Source organism: Pezoporus occidentalis, unplaced genomic scaffold, assembly GCF_034315485.1.
Source record: "Pezoporus occidentalis ecotype Australia unplaced genomic scaffold, CSIRO_AGI_Poc_V1 ctg151, whole genome shotgun sequence".
NCBI lineage: Eukaryota > Metazoa > Chordata > Aves > Psittaciformes > Psittacidae > Pezoporus > Pezoporus occidentalis.
In genome coordinates, this window is record NW_026913328.1 from 806,511 (window position 1) to 819,231 (window position 12,721).

Below are 12,721 nucleotides of genomic sequence, written 5' to 3' on the forward strand. Positions count from 1 at the left end.
GGCTGGGATAAGCGGCAGGGGCCTGGCCGCAGGGTGGGCTCGGCCGCGTGTGCGGGCGAGCAGAGGGAAATGAGCTCACTTCTGCGGCTCTCCCTTCTGCAGCCCGCTTCCTCCTCATTTACATCGCGCACGCTGGCAGCTGTGGGAGAAGGAAGAGCGGCGACCGCAGGGATGGAGCTGCTTGTGCTGGACCTGCCTGCGGGAGCAGAACCAGGGTGCAGCCTCACCCCCCAGCACTGAGGTCCAGGAAGTGGCTGCGGCTGAGCCGCTGACCAGCTCCCCTCTTCCCTTCCCGAATGGCCTGTGCTCTCAGAAACGTGTTTCTTGCTTTCTACTAAGACCTATTTCTGACACCTTCTGAGTCTCATAGAGGGTACTTGCATCTTCTGGAGACTAAAAGGTCAAAGGGATCCTCTATGAAATTAGAGGAGCTCCTTGTTGGTGTCTACATCCTCAATCAAATGTCCTTCAAGCCCAAAGATGCAGTTTTCCATGGTGCTGGATGCTCACCTGGGTCCATGTAGGCTCACTGCACATGTTCAGTCTGGTGGGGTTATTTCCTTCCCCTCCTCCCTGAACTCATGCAGCCCCGATGTCTGCAGGTGTCAGCAACCAAACCAGTGCGTTGCTGCAAAGGCAAGTGAGCAAGCTTTGCTCAGAAAAACACAGAATTAATTCTGAAGGCTGCTTTGAAGACCCTCTTTCCACCAGAACACCTGGCAAGAACTAATGGACTCCTGGTGGCTGAAAATTGAGGAGTGAAGGTGAGCTTGGCTGTGGATAAATGGGTAATTGTGGAGCGAGACCATGCCAGGAACATGGGCTACTGATGGAAAGGGAGCAGGAGTGTGGGGGGTGGAATTGACCCAGAGGAGGATGCTCTTGCTACAAGGGGTTCCAGGCACATGAGCTGCTGCTAAACCAGAGCCTGAAAGCTGTAGTTTGGTGGCTGAATGTCAGCACTAGCATGTGCTTCCTTGGAAGAAGACAGCATGGTAAGGTAAACAAGCACACAGGTTGTTTGGCTGGGGGGGGGGGGGGGGGGCGAGGAAGCAAGAAGATTTTGAAGCTGATTATAAATTGCTGATTTTTGTCTCTTGGTTTCCCCTGCAAGAAACACACCTAAGGGAAGCTGTGCTTCTTGCAGAGCTCCAGTTAAACTGCAGCACTGGGCTGCAGAGATGCCATGCTCATGTACATGAATGCATCTGTACCATCCTGGAAGGGGACATCCTTAGTTATCCCCTGGTGATAAATGGTGCAGTGTTGAGAAATTTAGCCAGATGAACTTCAAAAGCTGTAGCTTAACTTTAAGTTGCCCATTTTAGCTTTTCCCTTTTGGCCATGTAATGTACAATCTGTTTTCTTTTTTATGTTCACAGTTCATCTTAAATTAGAGGCAACTGCTGCTACCAGCAGCTTCTGAGATATGGTAGACCAGCTTCCCAGAGCAGGTGATTAAATTAAGTAACTTCTTGATATGTTTGCACTGCTTGTGCATGCTTCAGCCAAGCAGCAAATGGAAATTTGGTGTGGGATTTAAAGATAAAAGTTGGATTTTCTTTAATTTTCAGAGTCATCACTGACCACAGTGCCTGGGAATAAATGGCTGGAGGGAAATGTTGGTCTTCACCCTGTGACCACTCCTCTCTTTCTGAGGAGGTCCAGCAAGTGAGATGCTGCTGTGACAGAGTCAGTTGCTCGAGCCTACCTAATATTTTCTGTTTGCAGTTTCCCATGAGCCTGGGGATTGTGATGTTAGGTGATTGTGACTGTTTCCATAGCTATTTGCTGAAGCCCTCCCAGGCTTGTTTCCTGGAGCAGCTGGTTCATCTTCCCATCATTGCAGGGGTGCTCTGCATCCTCTCCTTGTCAGGCAAAATGCTGGAGGCTGAGTGGAACCAGAGGCTTTGCGGGGATGCTTTGCACCATCATCCCTTGCAGAATGACTTGCTTAATTCTCTTCAGTTCTCCATCGCAGTGGGAGAAACCTTTCTGATTTGCTTTGCCCTGACCCATCCGAGGCTGTGGTCCTGCTGTGGTGTGGGCTGTGAATGACCCTTCTCTTGGTGATTCCACTTTGGAAGAAATCACATTTCTTGCAGGAAAACAAGGGGCATGCTAAGGTGTGGTGTTGGGGTTGCTCTTTTCTGTTGCAGTTTCCCCTTTCCCATGGGGTTCTGGTGCAGCAGCCTGAGGTTGACCAAGAGGCTGCCCTCATGTTGCAACTTTTCTCTTGGTTTGTGCTTGGCAATTTGAAGGTTGTTAAGGGGAAAAGATGATTTGGAGGAAGGAAGAGGTGGGAGGAATGGAGGAAGCTCGGTGGGTGGAAAGTTGTATGGGGATTCCCAGTCCTATCCTGCAGCTGCAGGAATTTCTGTTTTACATGTGGACGCTGCTTGAAGCAGCTGAATTTTCTTCAGTGTAATCCACCTGTGTTGCTGAGCTGTTCCTGAAGAGCTGATCAGAAGAGCAGCTGCTGGCAGCTCGATCCCTATCCCTTTACTGCGCTGATGTTATAAAATAAATAAAACCCCCTCAAAGCACACATCCACTTCTTGCCAGGAGGGCTGGGCTGGGGGCATGATGCTGCTCGAGAGGGAGAGGAGGGGAGCAAGCAGCAGTGTTGGGATATTTTCAAAGCCACATGGCTGCAGGATGTGGGGAAAGTGTGAAATGCAGCACTGTTGACAGATGCCCCAGTGCAGAACTGGTGGCTGCTCTGCAGGACCAGCTCTGGTGTGTGGCTGCTTTCTGTGGAGGACAGGGTGGCTGGGTGCTGTGGGGGCTCTTCCATCCCATAGTGCCCTGTCAGTGAGCACCTTCACTGCTGGGGAAAGGGGGGTTCACTGGCTTGGGTTTGGTCAGTCAAAGTTATGATCTGGGGATGAAGAAGGGGATGACATACATTGTTTCCTCTCCCAGCCCCTCCTGGGCTACAGGGAAGAAGATGGATTGACCTTTGGGACATCACCTTGTTTGGTGGCACCATATGAAGGAAATCTCATCAGAAGGTCACCTCTGAGCTTCCAGATCACCCAAGGGCAGAATATTACCACAGGTGAGAATGCTCAAGGTTTACAGCTCCAGGACTTTCCAGCCCTGGAGTGAACCTTTGGCAGCTCCTGTGTCTCTGAGCATCAAATGAGTGGTTTTAGTGTGGATTGGGCTTGTGGCAGGGATCTGGGGATGAGGAGTGGGTTTGTAATCATTGGCTGGTCTCAGCTCTTTGTGTGACCTTGAGCAACATCATGGGAATTTTGCCCTGTTGCAGAGCTTCTGCCATCTGCTCTGGTTCACTTGGATGAGGAGTGCTTCTGTCTTTTCCTTCTTGATTTTTACACTTCAAACTTCCTTGAAAATGGAGGAAATGAAACCACAGGGCTTTTCTGTGAGTGACATGGGAGAGCTCAGGATCTTTACAGAGAAGAAATGAAATTTAGGGTAAAAAAGGCAGAAAAAAAATCCCTCCCTCATCATTTGTGCTGGCTGCAGGAGTTTGGGGGCCACTCGATCTGGCCAGGCTGGGATGTCCCTTGGTGGGATGCTTGGTGTGCCACAATAACACTGTTGATCTCCCAGCTGCTGCAGAAGGTCCTACTGGGTGTGCAGCACAGACATTCATGGCAGTACCTGCTGATCCTACCAGGCAGGGTCCATGTTACAGGGCTCAATCCTTTCTCTGTAGTTTTGAACCCTTTCCCAGCTAGGTAAATCCAGGAAAACTGTTTTTCCCCTTGGCAAATGGGCTTGCTGGGGATTTGGGTGTGCATGAGGACCCTGGGAGGAGACATGCGGTGGGAGACAGAGAGCAGGGATGGATGGGGATGAATAGGAATGGGGCCTCCCTGTTCATATTGCCTTGAAATGTGGATTTTTGTCTGGCTCTGCCTTGGCAGTTGTAGGAAAAGCCATTTACGCTGACTCACAGAGGGACTGGCACTTGGGAGGTCTCTGTATCTGGATGTGTCTGACTTGCACCCTGAGTGCTGGGTTTGCTGAAATCTCGAGCAGCCCCAGGTGACCCAAAGGTGCGTAGACAGTGGGATCTGAGCACCCCAAACCTCACCTGGGCTGGGCACTGGTGTCCCAAAGTGGGGACTCCACTTCTGGGGACATGTTCAATCTCGTTTTGGAATGCAATGGGAAATAACAGTACCTCCCTCTTTCCATGAGGAAAGGACATCCCTTGGCTCCTGTTGAAGCCCCTGTGCTGCGTGCCAGAGGCAAGCAGGGGACACCACGGGAATAGTTGCCATGTGGGGGAGTACCGCCCAGCTGGTGGCTTTTCTCCAGCGCCAGAAGGGTCGATGGCATAGCTCTGCAGGCAGGAACCCCCCATCTCCCTGGTCACTAACTGCTGCCTGAAACCTGCAGTATTTCACTGCTAGGACTGCACAGAGGAGTCTTGGTGCAAGGGCTGGCCCCAGTGCTGGTTTGTTCCTGGAACAGCCAGGAGCTACACGGCCTTTGACAAGGGCTGGTTCCCCTCACATCTCCCTCCCTGCCTGCTCGGCCCCCACGGTTCCTCCTTGCTGGGGAGCTGTGTGCGAGTGCATGACCCGGGTTGTAAGTGCTGAGATCAGTAAGCAGAGTGCCTGGCCACGCTCTCTGCCTCCATGTGACTGCAGTTTCCGTTGGCTCCTTCCGCAAAGGCTATATTAGCACTAAGTGAGAACGCGAGTGGGAGAGAAAACCCAGCAGGTTGCACCTACCCTTGGCCCCAAGAGCACACCAGAGAGGCCACCGGCTGCAGGATGAGTTGGGGCCAACGCTGTGTGCTACACCACGCAGTGAGTAACTGCCCCCTGATACCTTTACCAGGGGAAAGCCCTGCCGGGGGGGGTTTAGGGAGCTCCCCTTGCCGCCTTGAATGTGGTGGCCATGCATCTGTGGTGGCCATGCATCACTGATGCCCACGCTCCCAAGAGCTGTGGCTGTGTGGGCCGGTGCTGGTGTGCACATGGAGAGCACCTCAGGTGCTCCCAGTCCTCTCACATGTGGGCTTCTCTGTAGGGCTGGGGTTTCCTGCTGGTGCTGCTGTCACTGTCCTGGCTGGGCGAGCAGCATCCTGGCAGCCCCAGGGAGGAGTGTGGGAGAAGAAAAGGTCTTCTGGTGTTGGGGGAGGCCAGTGCTAGGTGGCAAAGAGGCTGAGCTGGGTGAAGGAACATGTGAGCTTCCATGGAGGGGTTCAGGGGCTGAAGGGCAGCTAGAGCCAAAGTCCTCATTGTTTTGGTTGCAGTGAGGACAAAGCAGGGTCTCCTGCCGCTGTGTCTGGTGCAAGGTGCTGCTGGAGACCAAGGGCTTGGGAGGGTGCAAGCTGCTGAGCATCAGCTCCAGCCTGGGGAAGGCGGCTTCCTCTCCATCCCCACCAGAATAATGAATGCTGTTTTGACATATTAAAACACCAGCTTATCGCTTTAGGCTGGCCCAAGGAAGGAGACAACCCAGTATATGTTCCCTGCTCCCTCTCTGTTAGGAGGCTTTGACCTGGGCTGCCAAAAATAACCCTGTTTCTTCTTCAAGCACTGGCAGTTATGAAGACACCACTTGCCAAGTCCTTGCTGAGAACCTGCTGCTCATTTGCCTGAAGTTCATCTTTTCCCCAGATGCAAATGCTGTCAACTCCGGTTCCACCAAGTTAGTAACAGGGCACCTTGTGCTGGAGACCCTCTGCTTCCCCAGGAGAGAACCTCCAGCAGGGGCAGGTGCTGAAGGGACTTGTGGTGGCTGGGCTGGTGTCCCCTGGGAGAGCATTTGACACCAGAGGCAGAAGACACAAGCACTGGCATGGGGGAAAGCCTCTTCTCAAGGGTTGCAGCTCAGTGGTGTTTGTGAACAGCTGTGCAGTGACAATGGTGTCTTTCCCATGTGTGCTGCCAGCCCAGTCCCCATCCCTTCTTTTCTCCTGCCCTTCAAGCTCTCCTGGGTGGACCCTCCAAGGGCTCCTGATGGCGTGGGTGGGCTCAGTGCTGGGGTTCCTCACTACTTCTCCATGGGCAGCTCATGGTTGCCACCAATATGGCCTGTTGGGAGCCCATTGCCTCTGAGTGCTCCTGGGGCAATGCTGGGAGGTGTGTGCTTGCAGGCAGCAGCCATGGGCAGGAGGCCTGCTGTGCACAAGGATCACCACTGCCATGGTGGACTCCCTGGAAAACCTACGCTTTTTGGGATGAGCAGTTTTTTACCTTTTCACTTCTGTCTCCATCTCTGCAGGCGTGCTGCTGCTGACATGGAGGCCCCACTCCCTGGTCTCTTCCTGCTTCTGGTCCTCCTGGCATTGGGATGGGGAAGCAGGGCAGTCACAGCCTGGGCAACATCTTCTGGCAGCTGCAAGCTTGTAAGTCCACCCTTGCAAACCCTCATGCTTCCAATTGCTTGGTCTTGCCCTGAAAAATCCCAGACACCTCAGCATCTTCAGTCCTTCTCCTCCCAGCTACTAGCTTAGTGAAGGACTGGACTGGGTGCCAAGCCTCTAAGCATAGAACCACCTCCTCCATCCTCGCTCTGCTCCCCAGACTTCTCCCTCCCCATTTCTCTCCACCTCCTGCCTCCGAGGGTGGCATTACATATCCACTTCATGCTTTAGGTGCAGAGCACCATGGACTGCACTGGAAGATGGCTCAGCTCTGTCCCAGGAGATGTTCAAGGCGATACCGAGGAGCTGTTGCTTGATGACAACACTATTCAGGTTCTGGGCAATGAGTCTCTGCTCTTGTACCACCAGCTGCGGTGTCTCAGCTTGACCAAGAACCGGCTGGAGCTCATTGAGCCTGGTGCCTTCCTCAGCAGCCAAGGCCTCCATGTGCTCTCCTTGGCAGACAACCTTCTCTTCACCAACTACTCACTGACAGCAGCTGCTTTTTCTGCTCTGCCAGCTTTGAGGATGCTGGATCTATCTGGAAACCACCTCACTGAGGACATGGTATCAGTTTTGGTCTGCAACCTGTCTTCCCTGGAGTCCTTGTCAGTGGCCAGGAACATCATCATGAGGTTGGACTCATCCATCTTCACGAACCTGACACAGCTGTTGGAGCTGAACCTGGAGAAGAACTACATCTTTGAGATTGATGAAGCTTTCACAGGGCTGCAGCGGCTGCAGAAGCTCAATGTAGCTTACAACTACCTCCCGTGTGTAGTAGAGTTTGGGCTGACCCAGCTCAGGGTGCTCAATGTCAGCAACAATGTCATTGAGTGGTTTCTGGCCCTGGAAAGTGATGACCTTTTTGAGCTGGAGGTGCTGGACCTATCCCACAACCACCTCCTCTTCTTCCCTGTGTTGCCGTGGCAAAGCAAGCTGCACTCCTTGCTGCTGAAGGACAATGAGATGAGCTTCTACCAACGTCTTCCCAATGGCACATCCCTGGCAGATGTTACAGTACAGTTCCTGCTCGTTGATGGCAACTCCACCAACATCACAACGGTCAGCCTCTGGGATGAGATCTGCCACAGCAACCTCTCCTCCCTGCGCCTTCTAGACATGAGCTGGAATCAGCTCTGGTACCTGCCAGAGGGTTTCCTGGCCCAGATGCCTTCCCTGACCCACCTGAAGCTCAACCAGAACTGCCTGGAGATGTTTCACCTGTCTGAGAGGGACCCTTTACCCATGCTGACAGAGCTGGACCTCAGCCAGAACAGGCTGGTGGAGCTGGGGGTGGAGGTGGGTGCCAGGGATGTCCTGCCCAACCTGCAGCTCTTCAACCTCAGCACCAACAAGCTGCGGACGCTTCCTCCTGGGGTTTTCACCTACACCAGAAAGATCACTACTGTGGACCTCAGCCACAACCAGGTTGAACTCTGTCCCCAGCCTGTTGTTGCAGGTGAGGCAAAGAGTCCCCCCTGTGTGGACATCAGGGGTGTCAAGACCTTGACTCATCTCTCCTTGGCTGGCTGTGGTCTGAGGGGACTAGGTGGTCACCCCTTCCAGGGAACACTGCTGATGCATTTGGACCTCTCCGACAACCATCAGGTACTGTCCGGGGAGCTGGGGTGGCTGCAGGACCTTGCTCTGACACTGCAGGTGTTGTCTCTGAGGAACACCAGTCTCTCCTCTACCACTGTGGACTTCTCTGCCTTTAGCAGCCTTGTGCACTTGGACCTTTCGGGGAATTCCTTGACTGCCTTCCCCACCTCACTGGGTGCCCTGAAACTGCGCAGCCTGAACCTGCGGAACAACTACCTCCCGGCTCTGCCAAAGGACATGGTGCAGGCACCACTGGGGAAGAGCCTGCGGGAGGTCTACCTCAGCCAGAACCCCTACAACTGCTGCACGCTGGGCTGGTGGGACTCCCTGCAGCGGGTCGAGGGCTTGTGTGTCCCTGACGGGCAAGAGGTGACCTGCAGCTATGCCTCCCGCACGCTGAGCCCCAGGGCACTGCCCGAGCCCGTCCTGCGGAGCTGCCGTTGGCAGACGGCTGATCTGGCTCTGCTCTACCTGGTGCTGGCCCTGCCCACCTGCCTGACGCTCCTGGTGGCCTTTGCCATCGTCTTCCTCACACTCAAGCCAAAGCTGCTGAAAATGGTTAAAACTCGGTGCGGGGTGTCCAGCTCTTGCTGATGGCTGAGGAGTAGGAGGAGGAAGGGCTCAGGAATGCTGCATGCAAGTGAGTTGTCAGGATTGCAGGCAGTAGCCCCTCCAAGGTGGGTGAGTTGGAGTCATGATGGATGGAGCATCCAGGGGTGCAGGGAGAACTACTGTTCCTGCTACGGATTCCGTAAGGGTACCTGAAGGGTGTGGGGCCATGTCTGGTGATGCAGCCTGAGGCCATGCTGAACATTCTCCAACCATCAGCTGATGTTGGCAAGAGTCAGAATCAGAGAATCAAATTGTTTGGGTTGGAAAGGACCTTAAAGCTCCTCCAGTTCCAACCCCCTGCCATGGGCAGGGACACCTTCCACTAGACCAGGTTGCTCCAAGCCCTGTCCAGCCTGGCCTTGAACACTGCCAGGGATGGGGCAGCCACAGCTTCTCTGGGCAGCCTGTGCCAGTGTCTCACCACCCTCACAGGGAAGAATTTCTTCCTAGAATCTAAACTAAATCTCCCTTCTTGTCAGTTTAAAGCCATTCCCCCTTGTCCTATCACTACAGGCCCAAGTAAATAAGTCCCTCTTCAGATTTCTTGTTGGTCCCTTTAGGCACTGGGAGCTGCTCTAAGGTCTCCCTGGAGCCCTCTCTTCTCCAGGCTGAACAAGCCCAGCTCTCTCAGCCTATCAAGTTGAGCAGACATGACACCAAACACCTCTTGGGCAAAGTGGCATGGACAGTTTCCCCCAAACATGTTCCCCCACCCTCCCTCAGGCTGTTTGTTTTATTTATTCACCCCAGTAGCCAGCTCCCTATTGCAAAACATCCTCCAGGTCTGCAAACAGCCTCCATGAATTGCTCTGGGCTGGAGCTGCACCACCAGGGCGCTACAGAGAAGGGTTCTGTGGCCACAGCTCCAGCAAGCACACAGGCAGCCCTGGGTCACCCCAGTGTGTGTGCCGATAAGACAGGTGTTGTCAGCAGGGCTGAAAGATGTGTTTTGGGGTGTGTTGCTTGGTTAAGTCACAATTCCAGTTAGAAAAGCCCATTAAAAATAGGCCAAGCTGCAACAGTGTAAAATACTGATCAAAAGACAGTAGAGTAAGTTAAATCACTTGCAGTATTTTGTTGCAGATTTCTTTTTCTCCAGTAACTGCTTGATTAAACAGATGCAAAGGAGATGAAACAAGAGAAAGCCTTTCTCCCTGTTGCATATGCCCTACTTCCTGCTCCCATGGGCTGGTGGCTCCAGCGGTGGTTGGGGTTTCTCCACCCAGCCCTGCTCACAGCAGTACCCGCACTCTTATAGCAGCAGCACTACCTGGGGAAGTGCTGCTTTGTTCCTCGGAGAGTTACTGTGGGTGGAAATGAGAAGTGGTGGTGGTTTGTGTTAACTCAAAAGCCCTGCTGGGACCTGGAGTGGCTTTATGCTCATGGCACTGTAGGGCCTTTTCCAGTCTGCAGAAGATGCAGTAAAGCTATTAAGATGGAATAATGAGGTAGCAAATATAGTGTGATAATGGGTTTATTTAATGAACTCATCAGGTTTCTTATCCTTTCTAGTCTCTCACTGCAAGGATTATCTACTGGTTTGAGTCGGGATACACAGTTCATGGAGGATTGGGAAAAATAAGAAATTCACTCTCTACACTAGAACTTAGGAAGTCTTTAAAATATTGAAGTCCTCAAAGTGTTGCCACTTCAGTCTGATGCTATCAGTAAAAGGCTAAACTTGTCTCGACACCTACAAAAAGGAGAGTCTCTACAGCTTGACGTATGTTCCAGTACTACAAAGAATGACCGTACAGTAATGGCTCAGCTGTGGAGTATCCAGGCCTAACTTCAGTGCAGGATCAGAGAATTTCTGAGACTGTGTCAGTAAGCGTTACTAGGGATGCTGAGTACAGCTCTTCACCCTTATTTTAATAATGTAAGGAAATATACAGGAATATCCAGTTTTATTCACAGGCAGAGAATGAACACCTGTCCATTGATGCAGCCACCCACAATGACATTTGGGTCGCTTGGGCTGAACTGAAAGCAGTAGATGTCTTCAGGACACTCCAACAGTAGCTAGAAGGAAAACCAAAAGAGTTGAGAAATACAAATCACTCAGGTTGCTTGTTCTCTTGTTGTTTAAACACCTGACATATCAAAATTGCTGATGAAATACCTGAGGCTGGATAGGGTCAGAAACACTCCAGAAAAGTATTGCTGATTGCTGCAGCAATGACTTGTCAGAAAGGTTAATGTGTTCTTCGTAAGAAAGCCTCTGTCTTGCTGACACTGCTATGATCCCTGAGTGAGAAAACAAATTTTCTCAGAAGAGATAATTCAAGTTTCAACATGCTGTTAATTATTCTGAGTGACTTGTACCTCCTGAATACAGTGAAAAACAAAACCAAAAATGACCCCCAAGACCCAGCCATGAATTGATATTGCTCTCTTTACAGATCAACTCTGAGGAAATTGGTTTTGTTGCTTTAAGTTATTCAGCAATGAGCCATAGAACCTAAGCTTCATGGTAAAATTCAGGGGTTTTGCTACTGCTCCTGAATGGTGTAATACTGCCCCTGAAATGATGGGACAGGCTTCTAGTGCCCATCATGAAATGAAATCTTCTGTAGCTGAATTTGTTTTCTATGGAGGCTCATGGCAGCTGCACCCACCCTGACAAAGCCCTGACCAAAGCCCTCAAAATCTTCCCACCACAGAGCCCAGGAAAGCTCCCCACATGCACAGCTCTTGCCCTATACACAATGGTGTTGGTTGGAGGGTGCAGGGACAGGAAGTTGGGTCCTGAGCCCATGGGGGGTTACATGACCGTGTCTGAGCACAGCTCAGTTTAGATCAGGCTATAAAGGGACTCCCACTGGGCAGCCATTTGGAGTCAGTCTTCCTCGGAGCAGCAGGTCTGCAGCTGGGGACTCTCACCCTGGGTTGGGACATTGTCTAAGGTAACATTTGAGGTTGAGAGCCCTCCCTTTTGGGTGAGTAAGTGTGCTTTGTCACATGTGGATCGTTGGTCAGAATGTTTAGGATTCAGCAGTGTAGTGACGAATCCATGTGACATCCCAAACCTGTAGCTGGTATTGATGGAGCTTTAATTGAGTTTGAACAATAAATTTCATTTAGCCTCAATTTGTTGGCTCCATGACATTTAACTTGGCATAGTCGGCAGGGTGTCCACATAGGAATTGTCACGGAGGCAGGGATGCGCCCCTTCTCTACCGGGTGAAGGTGAAGCGGTGGGGGCCACGGGCGATCCTGCGATTCGAGCTGCGGCTGTGGTGGCTGTGGTAAAGGGAGCGCGGGCGCCATGTCGGGAAGGTGCTGGGCACAGGCACAGGACTGTTCGCAAGGAACGGTTTGGAGCAGCAGCTGGAGCGGGCTGTTTGAAAGGGGAACTGGAAAGAGAGCGACCGCGGTTATTTGAACTAAGAATTGTAATTACGCTGGCACGAGCTGAAGAACTCCACCGCAGTACTGTCCGAATTCGGAAGCTGGTTGCGGGCACAATCCCGGAGGACTGGGACAGGGATACCTGCAGAGACTGCGATGGGAGCGCTGCTGAAGAGGTGGCTTTGCTGGAGGAAAGGGCCTTGTGAGCTCTCGTTAACACCGAGAGGCAGAGGGTGTGCACGGGAACCCTCGAACCACGGTCCGCAGGCTCCTGCTCAGACCTCAGCTCAGGGGTTGCACACCCAGTTTTTGCGCAAGCCGGGCGAAACCGGAACGGGGCATCTGTGGAGAGGCTCTGACGGGGGAGGTCGGGTACTGCTCAGTGGCGAAGAAGTGAGCGGGTTTTGGGGTCCTGAAGTTGTTGTGAGCAACGGGCGGTGGGCGATCTCGTAATAACCTTCTGAGTGGCTTCTCGGGCTGGGGATAGAGCCCAGGAGCAAGAAGCACCGGCCACTGTTACAGTGAAAGGAGTGTCGGAGCTACCGGAGAGGGGACAAACTGCTGCGTGCATCCCAGCAGCGTATGAGAGAGGGCTGCCGGGAGTACCGATGGCCTCTCCAGGAGATCCTGGCCACCTCGGACCCCTCCTCAGAGGGTTACCAGATGTCCTGAAAAATACCCGTTCAGTCTCTCACTGGCACGATCAGCCCCGCAGGATCTTCCGTGCGTGCCCTGAGTGGGGCGGAGACGGGACACGAAGTAGGGCGGGAGGTGGGCTGGGCTGATCCGCGGGGG

General features: G+C 52.8%; 2 protein-coding genes across 7 annotated transcripts in view; one reads left to right on the forward strand and one right to left on the reverse strand.

Annotated features, from left to right (window-relative positions):
• The window catches only part of WDR53 (WD repeat domain 53), a 58,993-nt gene that overhangs the window by 16,408 nt on the left and 29,864 nt on the right, over window positions 1–12,721 (reverse strand). The gene's annotated exons all lie outside the window — the stretch shown is intronic.
• NRROS (negative regulator of reactive oxygen species) lies at window positions 1,990–9,647 on the forward strand. Of its 6 annotated transcripts, XM_062611206.1 has the most exons (6): window positions 1,990–2,768; window positions 2,926–3,061; window positions 4,632–4,793; window positions 5,480–5,640; window positions 6,217–6,340; window positions 6,590–9,647. In XM_062611206.1, exons 3-6 carry the CDS (start codon window positions 4,758–4,760, stop codon window positions 8,555–8,557), a joined length of 2,289 nt encoding a protein of 762 aa, XP_062467190.1. In that variant the 5' UTR covers window positions 1,990–2,768; window positions 2,926–3,061; window positions 4,632–4,757; the 3' UTR covers window positions 8,558–9,647. The 6 variants fall into 6 exon arrangements, with proteins under 6 accessions (XP_062467190.1, XP_062467192.1, XP_062467191.1 ...); XM_062611208.1 differs by having other exon boundaries at window positions 1,990–3,061; window positions 5,527–5,708; XM_062611207.1 differs by having other exon boundaries at window positions 1,990–3,061; window positions 5,527–5,640.

Excerpts from the sequence above, each read along its gene's own strand:
- NRROS (XM_062611206.1), top strand. The coding sequence starts at position 4,758 with ATGAGTTGGGGCCAACGCTGTGTGCTACACCACGCA. Across the intron at positions 4,794-5,479 it reads GCTGTGTGCTACACCACGCA|GAGGCTTTGACCTGGGCTGC; the intron begins GTGAGTAACTGC and ends CCTCTCTGTTAG. Across the intron at positions 5,641-6,216 it reads GTCAACTCCGGTTCCACCAA|GCGTGCTGCTGCTGACATGG; the intron begins GTTAGTAACAGG and ends CCATCTCTGCAG.